General features: G+C 38.6%; 1 protein-coding gene and 1 long non-coding RNA gene across 10 annotated transcripts in view; both read right to left on the minus strand.

Moving 5' to 3' along the window:
• The window catches only part of LOC127520889 (mast cell protease 1A-like), a 163,124-nt gene that overhangs the window by 50,318 nt on the left and 95,183 nt on the right, over positions 1 to 17,623 (minus strand). For 2 of the 9 annotated variants that reach the window (XM_051909576.1, XM_051909597.1), the window contains exons 2-5: positions 11,459 to 11,609; positions 11,214 to 11,352; positions 10,155 to 10,409; positions 9,821 to 10,036 (exon numbers count right to left, since the gene is read on the minus strand). The exons of 4 other annotated variants lie outside the window; for them this stretch is intronic. In XM_051909576.1, the coding sequence (XP_051765536.1) occupies positions 9,878 to 10,036; positions 10,155 to 10,409; positions 11,214 to 11,352; positions 11,459 to 11,609 (704 nt within the window). In that variant the 3' untranslated portion in view covers positions 9,821 to 9,877. Of the gene's footprint in view, positions 1 to 9,820; positions 10,037 to 10,154; positions 10,410 to 11,213; positions 11,353 to 11,458; positions 11,610 to 14,055; positions 14,135 to 17,623 lie in introns of those variants that run through there. 3 more of the 9 variants (XM_051909601.1, XM_051909575.1, XM_051909596.1) reach the window with 3 other exon arrangements.
• On the minus strand, positions 2,344 to 8,213 carry LOC127520897 (uncharacterized). The gene is made up of 3 exons (XR_007932225.1): positions 8,125 to 8,213; positions 2,581 to 2,819; positions 2,344 to 2,498 (listed from the first exon to the last, which is right to left on the minus strand). It is a non-coding gene; the product is annotated as an uncharacterized LOC127520897 (long non-coding RNA).

Here is a 17,623-nt window from a genome sequence, read left to right on the forward strand (position 1 = left end):
ATACAATTTTTAAATAAATTCAATTATTAAAAAAAATGATATACTTGAGCCTCTGTCTTCTTTTAAATATATATATTTTTTTTTTAATAAAATACACCTTGCCTTAATATAAAGTGATTTTTTTATTCACAAATATCAATTATTTGAACAAATAACCAACAATTTCTTCAAAATAAACACTTTCTTGAGGTGAATACAAAGGAATTAATTGACATGCTTTTAAACATGCTTTTTCAATGGCACATGAGTTTTGATAACAGGACTGAGAAAACATGCACCCATCTTCTGCTTTGAAACCTTGTAAAAATTAAATAAAGTTGCCTGAGATTGACCAATACATATTTTGAATAGTTAAATATGTGTAGTATTAGATTCAGTGTTGAAAAAATATAAAAAATAAAGTTTAATTTTGAAGAGTTTCAACAAGCAAATGTCACCCATTCAGTGAAATGGCCCTTGTACAGAAACACTTTAAAACATGAATCCCCCTGATCAACATTGATCCAGATGGCGTAACTGAAAATTCAATCAGGGACAGAAAACGAGAAGGATTTAAAACTGTGCTCTTGCGGGGTTGAGCCAGCGGGGTTGAGAGTGTGACGAGGGTAGGCCTCAGCTTTTTGGCATGCAGGGACCCTTTTGTTTGGCCACCACTTATGCTGATTGGGTAGATAGGTTGATTGCTGATTGCTAACTGCTGGTTGGAATGATGTGGATTAGTCAGATCATTTGAATGTGTTCCTCCCGAACTTTGTAAATAAAACAGCTCAGAGTTATTTTCCCCAGACTGGTCAAACTAAAATACCACACCTCAAGACATTTTCAGTGTTTTATTTCAACAGAGAGAGAGAGCGTGCATGTGAATTTCCTGAATTTGTGTGGCTTGTTTGGCAGCAGTCCCTGACAGCGATGTTATCGCCTTGCTACTGAGAAATGTCATGTATTTTTCAGCAGTGAAACTTATTTTATCGATAAAATACCACAGGTAGCACTGATAACAAGTTTCTGTGCATGAGTCTGTATATGTGTGCATGTGGGTTGGAGAGAGCTGGAGAGATTGATTGTGCTGTAGTGATAAAAGTTCATTTAGTTTAAAACTGTTAATAGTTTGACATTTTTATCCTGTTGTTTGTCATGTTTATTTGCTTGATCAGTGCGGTCAGGGCTGTAGGTATATTATCTCACATTATGACATATTTAAATAATTAAACACTGTTGTTAGAGTTGATATTGTGGCTTTTATATATGGTCAGACACTTGCATGCCATTATATAACATTCTACCAAAATCAAGCTAAAATCAAGCTAAAATGGAGTGTTTTTAATAAAGAAAAAAAAAAAATATCTGAGAACCTAATAAATGACATATTCATTTACAGAACAACTCACAGAAGTCAACCATCAGTCAGTTTTAGACATTTTTTGGATGAAATACTTTAGTCACTGTAAGAATTCAAGGACAGATAATGTACGTTTCTGGTAGAATGTCCCATGACAGTGTTTACAATAGTAACGAATCGCTCGAAAGTCGGAAAATTCCTGTTTATTTTTACACATCCGTCAGTCTGAGGCGTTGCTATGGGTTGCGTGTGTTTTGATTGACTGACTGATTTCGAAACCTGAGCTCTCGAGCCACATATGGTTCTTTCACTGAGTGCCTATGGCTCGACGGAAGAAAATAAATTAACCAAACAATTTTTAAACTCTTTTCTTTTTCATCAATAATCAAAGCTAGTGTGTCGATTTAATTACAAATTTATATATTATGTATTTTAAAACATTGCATTCATCAATGCCGGTTTGTCATGTATAATACACCAAACAATCGTGATCTGGCAGAAGCTGTTCAAATTTCATTGGACAATGTGAAGTAGAGCAGTTATTTTCCTTTCTAATTCATTAATCGGTTGAAAATCAAATTTTAGTGTATAAATAACATGTTTTTAGGTTGAATTAGTGTTTAAGTGTTTGAATTAGTGTTTAACTGTTTAAGTGTCATGAACGGTGTGTAAGCTGACATGCAAATTTTCAGGTGCTTCCAGTAAGAATAGACCTTTTCTAATCTATGGTGAGTCTCGTGTCCTTGAACAGTCATTAGATTTTCTATTTAAAATGTCTTGTAAACTAAAGTGTTTCTCACAGATTGTCTGACCACATGTGATGAGATCGCCCCCCACAAGAAACCAAGCCTGCTGAGAAGGTTCAAAACCATCTTTCCACTGTTAGGTGTTTGTCACATCTGACAAATCGATCAAGATGTCAAATTACAAAATTATCTCAAAATCAACACATACAATCAACAAAGTGTTTTAGGAAATAAAATGTTTATTAATCAAGCTCTTGCTTCACACCTCCAAAAATACATTTTATCCAAGGCAGAAATTTGGAAATCTTGGTGGAGACATTGGGTAATGTTGGTGAGTCTCAGTTGTTTGGCTGATTAAATGAAACGACACCAACTGCAACTTTGTTGCACACCAAAGGCCCTCCAGAATCACCCTAAGAAGTGGAAAAAGTTACAGGCTGAGAATAAAATTGAACAGCTATACTATTTTTGATTTGTCTAGAATATACTTTGTACCTGACAAAATCCTCCACGACCACCTGCACACACCATCCTTGAGGTAGAGTATGTTTTCCCCCAGTACTTCTGACATGCTTTTTTATCAATGATTGTGACATCAACCTCCATAAATTTAGCACTCGCTGTACCATCGGTGGTTTTATCCTGCAACACTGCATTTGGCTTTGACCTTGATGTCCTTTCTTTGGTATGGAGATCCAGTTGACTTTTTTGCTCTTTTTGACCTTTATATTTAGCTACAACACATAATTCAATCATTAAAACTGAGAAATTTCATAATAAAAACTGGATGACAAAATTCATTGTATTGACAAATTATTTTACTTTTCAGGACTTTTTTTTTACTTTTAGGTATGCTAGTATTTTATAATTTAAGCATAATTATTCAAATGATTGCTTGAGACTGCAGTTTTTACTCCAGTTCTACGATCAGATCTCTATAAGGCGTTGTTCAGACAAAAATATTTTTTTTTTTTATAATTTGAAGCAAAACAAATAAATAAACAAACAAACATACTAAAACAATGATGTTTACAATCCCAATTCAAACCACATCTATATGTGGTTTTCTGATCCACATCCAGAATACATCTTAGTCTCTTAGACTCTAAACGGTCAGATCAGGTTTCAAGTAGTTGTATATTGCTTGCATCATTACTATGGCCAACAATGTAGATACACCAGATATTGACATCACTGAATTAACTTCATCACATGTAAAATGAACAGTCAGTCCTATAAATTAGATCTGAAACCAAATTGGATTTGTGAACAATGTGAACAAAGCCTAGGAGATCAGGACCTTCAGGATACTTTTCTCTTCCTCAAAAATGTTAGTACATGGTTTACAATTGTAAAGACGTACTGCTAGCAATCGAGACATAAAAGTACGCGTCCTTCAGGTCGATCGCTGCGAACCAATCCTGGGGACGGACGCATTCGAAAATGCGCTTCTGCGTAAGCATCTTGAACGGCAGCCTGTGAAGGGACCGGTTCAGGACACGCAGATCCAGGATTGGCCGTAGCCCACCGCCCTTCTTTGGTACAATGAAGTAGGGGCTGTAGAACCCTGACTTCATATCGGCTGGAGGGACCGGCTCGATTGCATCCTTCGCCAGGAGGACAGCAATCTCCGCCCGGAGAACAGGTGCATTGTCCAGGGACACCTGAGTGTAGTGGACACCCCTGAAGACCGGGGGACGCCGGGCGAACTGAATCGCATAGCCGAGTCCGATAGTGCGAATGAGCCAGCGGGACGGGCTGGGGAGCGCTATCCAGGCTTCCAGACACCGAGCCAGCGGGACCAAAGGCACCACAGACGCACCGGGGGTGGGGCAGCGAAGCAGAGTGCTGGAACCCGACTCGGACGGCGCAGCGGCCCGAAGTGGGGTCAGACTCTGCAAGGTGACAGTGTGAATGGGAGACGGCTGGGGGGCGGCCTCGACCATCACACTGGGACCTGCTGGCGAAGTGAGAGTGGGCTGCGAGTGGCAAGGCGGAGCCTCGCGCGCTGACAGCCGCAGTCTCTTGTGACCTGGAGGATTGGGAAACTGCTCTTTTTGTGATGAAGTGGGTACCGCTGGACTCCGGAGAGCCAGCGGCGGGACAGACAATTTCACAAATTCCCCCCGGCCCTCCTCCAGGGGTGGGAGAGACGATTGAGTCCTCTCCCGAAGAGCAGGAACCTTCCCCTCCAGGTCGCCCGTCTCAGGGTCGCGTCTTCCTCGACCTCTTGCCACCTGGCTTGGCCTGAGCGGGCTGGGCGCCGCGTCCGCGACCAGCACCCTGCTGTTTGGCTGGTGTTGGCTGCTGCTTTGCCAACTTAGCAGGGGCGGAGGACGACGCAGGTGGGCGCCCTTGGCGACGAGCGGGCTGAGGCTGTGCGGCCGGCGGCGGGGTGGAGGCAGCAGCGGACCGCCAGGGCAGGACGTGTTTAATAGCCTCAGCCTGCTTCTGGGTGGCAGAGAACTGCTGGGCGAAGCTCTCTACCGCGTCGCCGAAAAGGCCGACCTGTGATATGAGGGAGTCCAGGAACCGATATTTGTCGGTATCCCTCATATCAGCAAGAGTCAGCCACAGGTGGCGTTGCTGGACCACAAGCGTGGCCATCGCCTGACCAACAGAACGTGCCGTCACCTTAGTCGCCCGGAGGGCGAGGTCCGTGGCGGCACGCAGCTCCCCGAGCAGCTGCTGGTCAAGACCTCCCTGGGGCATTTCCATCAATGCTTTTGCTTGATGAACTTGCAAAAGGGCCATGGCATGCAAGGCGGAGGCAGCCTGTCTGCAGGCTCTGTAAGCTTTCTCTGTCAAGCCTGACGAGAATTTACAGGCCCGGGATTCACAGGCCCGGGCCCGCAAAGGCCACCTTGAACACCTATCTTGCTAGAAGCAAGAAACATGACTTCAGTATACAGCAAAAAGAGACTGTGAAGTGCCCACATAACAGTCCACCTAATACAATCCAACAAGCAGTGCACTCGGTAAAAGAACCTTTTTACTCTTTAAAGCAAGAGAAGTACAACATACGCCATCACGCACTAAGGAAGGCCCCAAAGACGGGCCTATGACCTCAGCAGACACGTGGCGTCAGCTCGTGGCAGTGTTTCAAGCACCAGGAAGGACAAATAACCGAACCATAAGGAGGTTAAATTATCACCTGGGGCCCTGGCCAACCAGAAATGTACTCAATAAAACACTTGTAACTCTCTCAGCTAGAGGCCTACAACCCATGATCAGCTTAGGGAGCTAAGCACTATTACACAGACAACCCTAGCAGGGAAGTACAAAGCCCATCCTAACAGGTAGACCATACTGTGGGCACATAATCATGGAGGCCAGAAAGGGGCCTACATCATGATACTCGCTTTATATGGAGCAAGACTCACATACGAAAAGCATTTCACCATATTAGAAGGATATTCAATGATGGCCTGTGAGGGCCACCTTGAACACCTGTCTTGCTGGGAGCAGGACATATGACTTAGTAACAGTAGTTAAACTGTAAAGTGCCCACATGACAATCTACCTAACACAATCCAACGAGCAGTGTACTTGGTAAAATAACCTTTTTACTCTTTAAAGCAAGAGGAGTACAATGTACGCCAACACGCACTGAGGAAGGCCTTTGACGGGCCTATGACCTCAGCAGACATTTGGCATCAGCTCGTGGCAGTGTTTAAAGCACCAGGAAGGATAAATAACCGAACCATAAGGAGGTTAAATTATCACCTGGGGCCCTGGCCAACCAGAAGTGTATTCAGTAGGATACTGATAACCCTCTAGTAAGAGGATTACACTACAACATACGCTAGTATGTTCAAAAAAGGTGGCCTAGAGAGCCTAAAAACCTTTAAGACATACTGCATTAGTCTAGTGGCCATTAGGGTTCTAGGAGCAAAAATAGAACCAACCTAGATACTAGGTAGCTACTTAGCTCAACTAGAGTAGAAACCCAGACTCAAGGAGGCTGATGTAGTTAAAACCAAACCTCAGTAAGGTTTCACCACAAAAACTCACCCCTGAGAGGTCAGCCACTCAGAAGAGTACTTGGAAAAAGCACCTTTTTGCTCTCAAAGCGAGAGGAGTACATAACTGAACTCCAACATGCTACACGGGAGGCCCATAGGGCCTACCTTAGTAAACATGTAGCATCAGCAAGTGGCGACCATAACCATACCAACCATCAGGCCATGCATTCAATATATGGACCAGCTCTAACCCAACAATAGCTGTGGGAAGCTAACTGCCTGTTGGAATGTGTAGCCTAGCTCAGGTTGCAATGTACCCTAAATCATATGTGACTAAAGGGAACCAAACAATGCCAACATGGTCTTAGGGAGGCCTATATGGCCTACTACCTTAAACGGACATGTAGCAAAAGCCTGTGGCATTGTAAACTATGTGAGCAAACTATGATCAACTAACAGCACTTGTTAGAAAAACAACTGCTAACTAGAAGGAGGCTAATTAACCATAAGAGCCTACAATCAAAGTTTATATGCAATACGATCACAAAAGGGAGCTAATAGAAACCAGCTTTTCTCAAAAAGCAGTTCTATACTACCCTGAGTATGCAATCCAACAGGTGATGCACTCAGTGACACAAATAAACCTCAACTGGGGAATTTAAAGCAAGTCACCAATCTCTCCAATAGAGGCTAACATCAAAGAGCCTGCTATTATGAGAACAGGTGCTAACCTGTGAAAGCATAAGTAAGCTCACATATATATGTAGGGCAAAAGTCTAGAACTCAAAGCAAATGTAATGCTTTGACATACATGCTGTTTCCAATGGGGAAAAACATTTTCTCCACACAGATTCTCAAATGGGCATACGGCCAAAGAACTCCCTCGGGAGGAGGCCAGAACTAAGAACTATACCACCTGACAATGGATAGTACACATAGGGTTAACATATAACACACCTAACCTAGCTCTAGCCTGGCCGCTAATCTACTGGCCTTCTTACAGGGCCACAAGCCTAGTGAAGCCTGGGCTTCACCTCCAAATCTCATGGATAAAAGAAAGAAAACGAAGCTCACAAGCAAACAATGTCAGGCGGCCGATTAAGACCGACCTAAACATACATACTAACTGAAGTGATAAGTGCTAACTCAAACTACTCTAGAAAACAGCAGATGAGAAGCAACTCTATACAACAGGTGGCTAAGAGGCGGCCATTTTGTGGCCTGCACAATATATCGTTCTAGCCCACCTATCAACTTCAGTTTGCCCAAAACCCCTTACTTTTTATAAAATATATACAGGAGGTGAAAGAAGAAGAGGAGAGGGTAGATAAAAATCGCCCTTATGTAGCTGGGGATCGATTACAAACGCAGCGGTGTTTACAATCGATCACCCATCTCACTCTCGCTTCTTCCTCCTCCTGTCTGTCCGGGCTCAGACACAAATCTGAATGGCTAGGGGTTTTTCCATGCCCTCCCGATCTCAAACGCAGAGATCAGGAAGGAATGGAAAGTTTATGGGAGCTGCAGCGTTCATGGACAGAAAGGAACCGCTCGCGGCCCCTTTTTTAACGTGCCCTCACAGCAGCTGCAGCCTGTCAAAAGCGCATCCCGAAAACACCAGCAGCTCCGCACACACAGCAGCCAGAGGAGCGCGCGCTGCCGGACGCGATGGCGTCAAACATGGACGTCATCGTCATCCAACAGCTCATCCTCGTCAGCCCCGGGGAAGTTGAGAGAGAATACAACTTTCTAAAATTTCCCAACGAGCACACCTGCAAGCCTCATGATTGCAGCCGCCGTTTTGCCTCAGCACAAACGAGGCCAGAATCACCAGGCGCAGATGCGGACACCTCTTCCCTCGAGAAGAGTGCCAAACGAGAACGGAGCGTCCCGATAGGGAGACGCACACAGTAAATAACAGAAAACACACAGACAGCGCCCTCAAGCACTGTTTATGCACGCTCCTCTCCCAGACAGAAAACGCACAGAAATGTGTATATCAAGTGTCAAAACCTGGGACACGGATGAACACACTCTCTTGAACGTTTGTAAGGCATAATATAGATACCCTTACCGGAGTCGATACAATAGCGATCAGACAGAACAGTCCCGAAAGACAATGAGATACTGACTGGTTTTCTAGGTGCTCCTTATATACTTCCGGGTCGCGCTATGATGATGTAATAGGCTATTGAGAGTTTTTTGATACTTGGCTTTCAGTTCTCCAAAGCGTGATTGAACACAGAGTTGAAGTTCCTTTCGAAAGGGAAATAGCTGTTATATTTGCGTTCTTGATAGTAGTAGACTAATCTGCAGCATGTGTGATGTAATCCATGTCTAATATTTCTTGTAAATTCTGAGAGGTGAGAAATCAATTGAGAGCTTAATAAAACTGACTCACCGTCTGTGGTTAGATCTCTAATACTTGCCAATTTTTTAATAACTTTTGTTGGAAGATTTTACAAAGCTATTATTTTACAACTCAAATAATGGCGGCTTTTCCAGGACTGTTTTTAAATTATTATTAAAGTTATTTTGACCTGTCCGAAAAACTGTTTTATTTATAAAATAAAATATGAATTAATTTTTATGAAGCAGCACAATTTATGATATTATTCCTGTTTTGATGGGATTTTTTTATTATTACAGCTACTTTTAACAACAGTTTTTTGGTATTTAAGTTTTTTTCCATGCAATGAGAGTCTACCCAGCTAACAGAATCTTGTTAGGATAAAGACTATATCACTCTATCATTTTGTTTCTGGTTTTCTCGGCAAAAAATGATGTGTCTTAGTAAACACTGTTACAAAAACCACAAACACACACGAAAAGCCAAGAGTCAAACTGCCCAACTAAAGGAACCACTGCCCACCATAATGGTGACCAAACATTTTCAATAAAACATCAACATCTAAAACTCTTTTAATTCTCAAAAAGAACTTCTGCTGAGATCTTGAGAGATTTATTGTCTTCTTTTATCTTCAGTTGATTTCAGGCTGTGTGGCTTTAAGTCAGTTGTAGTTGTGTTTCTTTTTCTGAGAGTGTAAGCATGATGTTGAACCATCACATTGTAACCCTGATTCAATGCCATTTTTTGTTGAAATTTCAACATTGATTCAACATTAATTGAGGGTGCAAAAGTGATATTGATTAAATGCAGTTAATGTTGACACATTAACATTGATTCAACATTATTTTGATCATTGATGCTATCTGGGTGGTGCCATTGTAATGATATAATCAGTGTTATTCACTTCACCTCTCAGTTGTTTTAATGTTGTGTTTTAATCATTGTATATTGTATAACATTGTTTCATACTTTTAGTGGAAGAATCGTGTAGTACAAATGCTGACTGAGATATGTTACAATAGTTCCTCTTCATATTCTCAGAAGAGTTTGTCTCTAACAGATGTCAAAGCATTAGCAGCTCTCAAAAAGACATTCTAAGGGTGCATAAAATGGGCCACTCCTTAATTTTATTTTGACTACTTTGTCTTCTTATTATTATTATTCTTTTGTAGGCTTTGAGCTAAAGAAACTGCATTTATTATACCATATTTGTCTGATTTTATTCCTAATATTGACCAACGGTTTTGCAGTTTTTAGTCTTTCCTCATTTAAATGGATATGATCCATACTTGAATGAATGAAAATTGAAGGTGAAACCAAGATGGTCACCAAGTGAACTAATGTGAAATGACTTTTGTGCCTCCCATGTAATATTGTAATTATATATGTTTGTGACAATGAGGACATTTTGAATAAATGATGCTTGCCATGTGATACTTTATTGAAAGTTATATACGGAAGAATTCAAGAACTTAACTCAATTCACATTTCTAATTATGTTGTCGATCCATTCAAGATATGATGAAATCTTAGTATACACATTAGGATAGTCAGGTGAATTGCAGAGCTTTTCATATGCAAATGATGTGATACCAACTGCAGTGTTTCCACAAACCAAAGGACCTCCTGAATCAAACTGTGAAGAAACAGAGATCAACACATCACTAAAGTGCCACATACTGTGTCAGTTTAAACTTTTTAAGTTCATAAATTAACATAATTTTCAAAGTGTGTGAATCATCTTTTGTACATACACGGCAGGATCCACCATCGCCACGTGTGCACATCATCTGTGAGGCTGAGTAGTAGAACTTTCCCCATTTATTGCTACATTCCGTGTTGTTCATTATATACACATTTGCCTCCATTAGACGATTAGTCGGTCCCTCTTTAATTGTCTGTCCTCCCCAGCCGGCAACACTACAGACAGTATCTGTTCCCACGTCTTCTCCTTTCTTTGGTAATGATATCCATTTAACATTGTTGCTTCGTTCGACTTTTTCCTGTAGCTGTAATTCAAAAACACAACTGTTACTAATGAAAGATTTAATCATCAATACTGAACTTCAGTTGATTATACTGCTGTTTGTGAGGTTAGTACAAAAGCCCTGAAGGCCAAGGTGAATTTTCTTGCATATTTTATGCATATTTTACTTTAAGTGCCTCATAAAGTGCTCCTGTTATGCTATACTGCTTGTATCACAGTGTATAAGTGCTGAGGAAGCCCCCAGAGTTGAAATCCAGATATGAATACTTTCATTTCTAACTATAGACCAATCATAACAGACTGGGACATTTGACCAATCAGAGTAGAGTAGGCTAGCGGAAAGGAGGAGTTTAGAGAGACTAAATCTTCGAACTAACCATTTTCAGACTCTGAGAAATGTGATGTGCAATGTATATTATGAGAATATTAAAGTGTTTTTGATATATGTAAAAGGAGACCTCCAAGACCTTAAAAACAGCATTACAGGGGCACTTTTAAAAAGTCTATTTCACTATTTTTTTTTCGCTGTGTATAGAAATGACAATGAATTTACCAATGATTTTTCAGATATTTAGCATTTTACCTTTTTTTCTTTTTTTTTCCTACACATAGCAAAAAAAAAAAAAAAAAGAAAAAGAAAAAAAGTAGGACATAGACTCAAGGAGGCATTTGGCATTTTTCTGTCCCTTAGAAAATAATTTAATGCTTTCCATTATTTCTTTCAGCAAGTAATTGTAATAGAAATTCAAATGTCACGTTTTAGCTACTGTTTCCTGATCAGAAACTATTTGAACAACTAAAAACTAAAAATATTACAGGTTGTTACCCTCAAAAGCATGATGTCATTCCAATAAGGATTGGATGAATAGTTTAGATGCGGATTGTAGGACTTCACGTCTATGCGATCTGAACTCTTGCTGATCCTTAAGTCATGAGCACTAACCACAACCGTCAGAATCTCAGATCTGTTAAAAGAGAAAGCCATGATGGTCATTTATGTCATATGATACACTGCGTGGTTGCACTGCAGTCGTTGTGTCAGTCAAAAGTGATTTCTAAACAAGCTCTTACCCGTCCCAGCAATGTGCAGCAGTCAAGACAAACTCATCAGAAATGAGGAATCCACCGCAGATATGTTCCCTGTTCTTCTGAAGAGAAACCATGTAAGGTCTGGAGTGGGGTTTGGCTTCTGTGCCGTTCACTATACGCACATTCACATGAGCTGAAAGAGATAGTGCTGTCAGTCAACTTATTCACACTGTAAAAAAAAATCCTAATTTTACGGAAAATTTGGAACTGTGATTTTCTTACGATCATTTTCTTTTATTTTAAACTATACTCAAAACTCTGTAAAATAATAACAGCTCGGCTGTTATTTTAAGTATTATGACATTAATAAAAAATTACAGTAATTCACATATTCTTTACCGAAAATTTACTGTATTTTTTATACAATATTTTTTCTGTTTTCTTAAATTACAAACAAATGTATGTAAAATTACAAAAATAATCAGTAAATAAACAGTAACAAAACAGTTAAATGATAAAACGGTCAAATGAATGGAAACAAAAAAACCCTGTAGAATTAAAGTAAAATATCCTAATTTAAATAAACCGAAAAACACTGTTATTTTACAGGTATTTCCTGAATCATTACAATCAAATACCTTCACTTTAAAAAATATTATAAAAAAAAACGGTCAATGACTGCCAGCAGTGGCTGCCAAACAAAGACCATAAAATTAAAGTAAAATATCCTAATTTAAATAAAGTGCAAAAAACTTTAACAGAAATGTTCTTTGAATGTTAAAAAACATTTATTTTACAGGTTTTTCCTGATTTGATTCAAATGACTGGCAGCAGCAGAACATTAAACTCTAACAGATCTCTCAGGATCTCAGCATCTACACTTACTACAGACATTATTTCTTTTATACAAAGGTTCTTATTGAGAATTAACAGGTTTAGATGTTGATGTCTTACTGAAAAAAAAAAGTTTGAAGTCACCCTTATGGAGGTAAGCGTTTGCTTTAGTTTAGCTTTTGACCCTTGACATTTTCATGTTAGTTTTTCTCTCACTGCTTTAACTGTGTGTTTCTGATTCCTGTTTGTTATAGCAAAACATGCAGGGAAAACTCTGATCAAATGCTTTTGGCTGCTTGTTGATGATATAGTTATCATGAAGTAGCCTGCTTTACTAATATCATGTAGTGTCAAATTTCTGAGTATATTAACTCAGACATATTAACTTAATTTAATATGATTTTCTGTGATATTGTGGAATCATTGTGATAACCTGGTATTCTGTTTTTTAAGTTATTATGCAGAAAATGCCTTCTTTTTTTTTTTGAGCACAGAAACATCAATAATCAGCATATGAGTCTCAACAATGGTGACAAACAATGAAGCTTTTTTTGTGACTTTAGTAGCTTGTTTTGTGATGTTCTGAGCTGATCTGATTTTTTTTAATTTTTATTATTGTCACCATTGTTGAGATTCATACTCTGATTCTTGATGTCTGTATGAGTCTGCATAACCTTGGCAAACTTTTTCTGCATAATGATTTAATAAAATTGTTTGTAGTATCACAGCACTGCAGTAGTATTGGTATGTGAAATTACAGCAAATATTAACTAATTTAGTCAGAGAATTAAACCACTTTTTGATGACTATATCATTACTTAAAAGTGACCAACAACATCTGATTGGACTTTCTCTTACTTTTTTTTTTTTGTTGCTATAACAAACATGTATCAGAAACACACAGTTAAAACAGCCAGAGAAATACTAATGTTAAAGAGTCAAGTGTCAAGAGTCCAACTAAAGCAAGCACTGACCACCAGAATGGTGACTTCAGACTTTATTATTTTCATTAAACACCAACATCTAAACCTCTGTTAATTCTCAATAAGAACTTTAGCATGAAAGAAATAAAGTCTGGATTGTAATATGCTGAGATGCTGAGATCTTGAGAGATCTGTTAGTGTTTCATGTTCTGTTGGGATTTAAAGGGTTTCTGTTGAGTTTTGTGGGTCACCATTGTGCTGAAGATTAGAGCCTGTGTTTCAGTCCAGGATGAGCCAGAAAACACTGGTGTTATACTGCATGTTGTGTTATTTCAAAGCCAGTAACTGTGTAGTTATTAATGCAGTGACATATAGTTACATTAATTCATTCATGTGTGCTCTTTCTGGTTAAATACGAGATTCGCATTTTACAGTCATTGTGTCTTGTTAGTAATAATTCAGGATCTGTCTGTAAAACAACAGTGTTTTTTTCTGTAAGAGTGTTTTGCACTTTATTTAAATTAGGGTATTTTGCATTTATTTTACAGACTTTGTTTAGCAGCTGTTGCTGAAAGTCATTTGACCAATTTTTTTTTTTTTTTTAAGATTATGTTTTGCAGTGAAGGTGTTTTATTGTAATAATTCAGGGAATACCTTTAAAATAACAGTGTTTTTCTGTAAAAAAAAGTTTAATGAAAATTTCTGTTAAAGTTTTTTTCACTTTATTTAAATTAGAATATTTACTTTAATTTGAAGGTATTTGTTTGGCAGCTGTAGCTGCCAGTCATTGACCATTTTTTTACGATTTATTTTTTTACAGTGCAGCACATAAAATTAAACATTCTTAAAAATCATAATATACTGTTATATAATCAGTCTCACCAGTGAAGGTCAGTTGTGGCAGCAGAGAGGCCAGCAGGAGCAGAGAGATGATGATGGTCATGATGAAGATGACATTGATTTCTAATGGCAAAACACTGTATAAATATACTGTAAAGGTGGGTGGAGTCACTGAGTTGCCCCCAAATCATTTTTTTCTTCTTGCAGTATGAGTAACAGAGTGATGAAAAGATAATGTTCCTGTTAATCTTTCCGGTCTTGCATTCAGTCTAATGATAGACGATAAGAATTAGGCATGTATGCATGCATTTTGATACCAGAATATTTTACAGCTCATAATACAGCTGGTATGCAGTTTGTTACCCTTAAAAACACAATATCGTTCCAAAAAGGCCAAAATCATTTTGATCCAGGATATACAAGGACTATCCTTACAATTAGTTGTCATTATGGCTGAACGGCATTCTATGTCAACTTAATCAGCACATACCAATAAAACCCAGCTTATAGGCTCTCTAAAATTCTTGATTCTGATTGGTCAACACATTCAATTCAATTCAATTCACATTTATTTGTATAGCGCTTTTCACAATACATATCGTTTCAAAGCAGCTTTACAGAGAATGAATGTCATCATTACAATTTAGAGAATGCAGTTAGCTAATAATGTAATAATTTAGGCAATTAATTTACAATCACTGTTAGCAATTTAATTGAAGGTAGAAGCAAAGAGCTCCTGGAAAAATGAATTACATATTAACAATAATTAGGATATATAGAAATTTGGGAATGTGCGTGTTGATCCAGATGTTGTGTCTTCTGAAGTCCTCGCAGGAGTTGGCGCCGTTTCTTCAAAAGTGTTGGTCATCTGAGGTCTTCTTAAGAGGCTGGAACCAAACTGAAGCTGATGTACTCTCTAGTCAAGAGTCTAAGCAAATGGAGAATAATTAGCATAGCTGCTGTTCATAACATTAAGCAAAGATAATCATGTGCAATTGATCTGATATGAGATTCATTATGTGAATGCTTGGCTAAAGAGATGCGTCTTTAATCTAGATTTAAACTGGGTGAGCGAGTCTGAGTCCCGAACATTATCAGGAAGGCTATTCCAGAGTTTAGGAGCCAAATGTGAAAACGAGTCCTTTAGAGGACTTAGCTATCCTAGGTACAACCAGAAGTCCAGAGTTTTGTGATCTTAAAGAGCGTGAAGGATTGTAGGGCGATAGAAGATCGGTTAAATACACAGGAGCTAAGCCATTTAGAGCCTTGTAGGTCATTAGAAGTACTTTATAATCGATACGGAACTTAATAGGTAACCAGTGAAGAGATGATAAAATTGGTGTTATATGATCATATTTTCTTGACCTGGTAAGAACTCTAGCAGCTGCATTTTGTACTTATTGTAGCTTGTTTATTGAGGAAGCAGGACAACCAGCTTATAATGCATTACAGTAATCTAGTCTAGACGTCATGAAAGCATGAACTAACTTTTCTGCATCAGAAACAGATAACATATTCCGTATCTTAGCAATGTTTCTGAGGTGGAAGTAGGCTGTTTTTGTAACATATGAGATATGTTTTTCAAAGGACAAGTTGCTGTCTAATATAACACCAAGGTCTTTAACTGTCGAGGATGGAGTAACAGTACATCCTTCTAAATGCAGATTGTAGTCCGATATTCTGTGTACAGGTTTTTGGCCCAGTAAGTAACACTTCAGTCTTATCTGAATTTAACAGAAGAAAATTACTAGTCATCCAGTGTTTTACTTCTTTAACACACTCTGTCAGATTGGATAATTTAGAGATTTCATCTGGTTGTGTTGAAATATATAACTGAGTATCATCAGCATAGCAGTGGAAACTAATTCCATGTCTTCTTATAATATTACCAAGTGGCAGCATGTATATTGAAAATAGCAGAGGGCCTAACACAGATCCTTGCGGCACTCCATAATTTACTATCGTTATCTTAGATTTTTCCCCGTTTAAATAAACAAAATTGTGACGGTCTGATAGATACGACCTAAACCACCGTAATGCCTGTCCCTGAATACCAGTGTAATTTTGTAGTCGATCTAGGAGTATTTTATGATCTATAGTGTCGAACGCAGCACTGAGATCAAGTAGCACTAGTGATACAGCCTTGGTCAGAAGCTAGAAGTAAGTCATTTGTAATTTTAACGAGCACAGTTTCTGTGCTATGATGAGACCTGAATCCTGACTGAAATTTTTCATAGATAGCATTTTTTTTTGCAAGAAGGAGCACAATTGGACCGACACCACTTTTTATACTATTTTAGATATAAATGGAAGATTTGAAATGGGTCTGTAATTTGCCAATACATTTGGATCTAATTGTGGTTTCTTAATGAGAGGCTTAATAACTTCTAGCTTGAACGGTCATGGGACATGACCTAGAGATAAAGACGAGTTAATAATATTGAGAAGAGGCTCTTCTGCTACAGGTAACAATTCTTTCAGTAGTTTAGTGGGTATTGGATCTAATAAACATGTTGCTGGTTTAGACGCAGTGATAAGTTTATTTAGCTCTTCCTGTCCTATAGTTGTAAAGCACTGAAACTGTTCTTGAGGGGTGATAATTGAGGCTGAATCATAAAACTCTGTCAAAGGTTGTACATTTACAATTGTATTTCTGATGCTTTCGATTTTTTCAGTGAAGAAATTCATAAAGTCATCGCTACTAAACTGTAATGAAATGTTTTGTTCTGGTGATGTCTGTTTATTTGTTAATCTAGCCACTGTACTAAACAAGAACCTTGGATTGTTTTGGTTATTTTCTATGAGTTTGCGGAGATGCTCGGCCCTGGCTGCTTTTAGAGTCTTTCTATAACGGGACGAGCTGTCTTTCCACGCGATTCTGAAGACTTCTAAACGAGTTTGTCTCCATTTGCGTTCTAGATTACGAGTTTCTCTTTTGATAGCGTGAGTAATACTGTTGTACCATGGTACAGTATTTTTCTCTCTAACCTTTTTTAATCTCATCAGTATCGTGCAAGAGTATCTAATGTACTAGTGAAAGTGGTGCACATACTGCTAGTAATTTTCTCAAGATCATTTGTGTGTTTAGGTACAATGAGCAGCTGAGGCAGGTTATTTGTGAATTTATCTATAGTTGTCGGAAGAATTGTTCTACCTAGTCGATATTGCGGTGCAATTTGACAAATATCAGCAGTATGCAGTACGCATGTTACAAGGTAGTGATCAGTGACATCATCACTTTGCGGTAGAATTTCTATATCGGTAGGATTGATTCCATGTGATATAATTAAATCTAGTGTATGATTAAGATGGTGAGTGGGTCCAGTGACATTTTGTTTGACCCCAAACAAGTTTAGTAAATCTGTAAACGCAGCCACTAACGCATCATTTGTATTGTCTACATGAGTGTTAAAATTTCCAACAATCAGCGCTTTATCAACGTTGACCAATAGGTCTGAGAGAAAGTCTGCAAACTCTTTTAGGAAATCAACATAAGGCCCTGGAGGTCTATAAACGGTAGCCAAAGCAAGAGATAGTAGCGACATTTTACTTATATCTGAGAGTGTAACATTTAGCACGAGAATTTCAAATGAATTAAACCTGTAGTTTG

The sequence above is a fragment of the Ctenopharyngodon idella genome, chromosome 10 (genome assembly GCF_019924925.1).
Source record: "Ctenopharyngodon idella isolate HZGC_01 chromosome 10, HZGC01, whole genome shotgun sequence".
In the NCBI taxonomy this organism is placed as follows: Eukaryota; Metazoa; Chordata; class Actinopteri; order Cypriniformes; family Xenocyprididae; genus Ctenopharyngodon; species Ctenopharyngodon idella.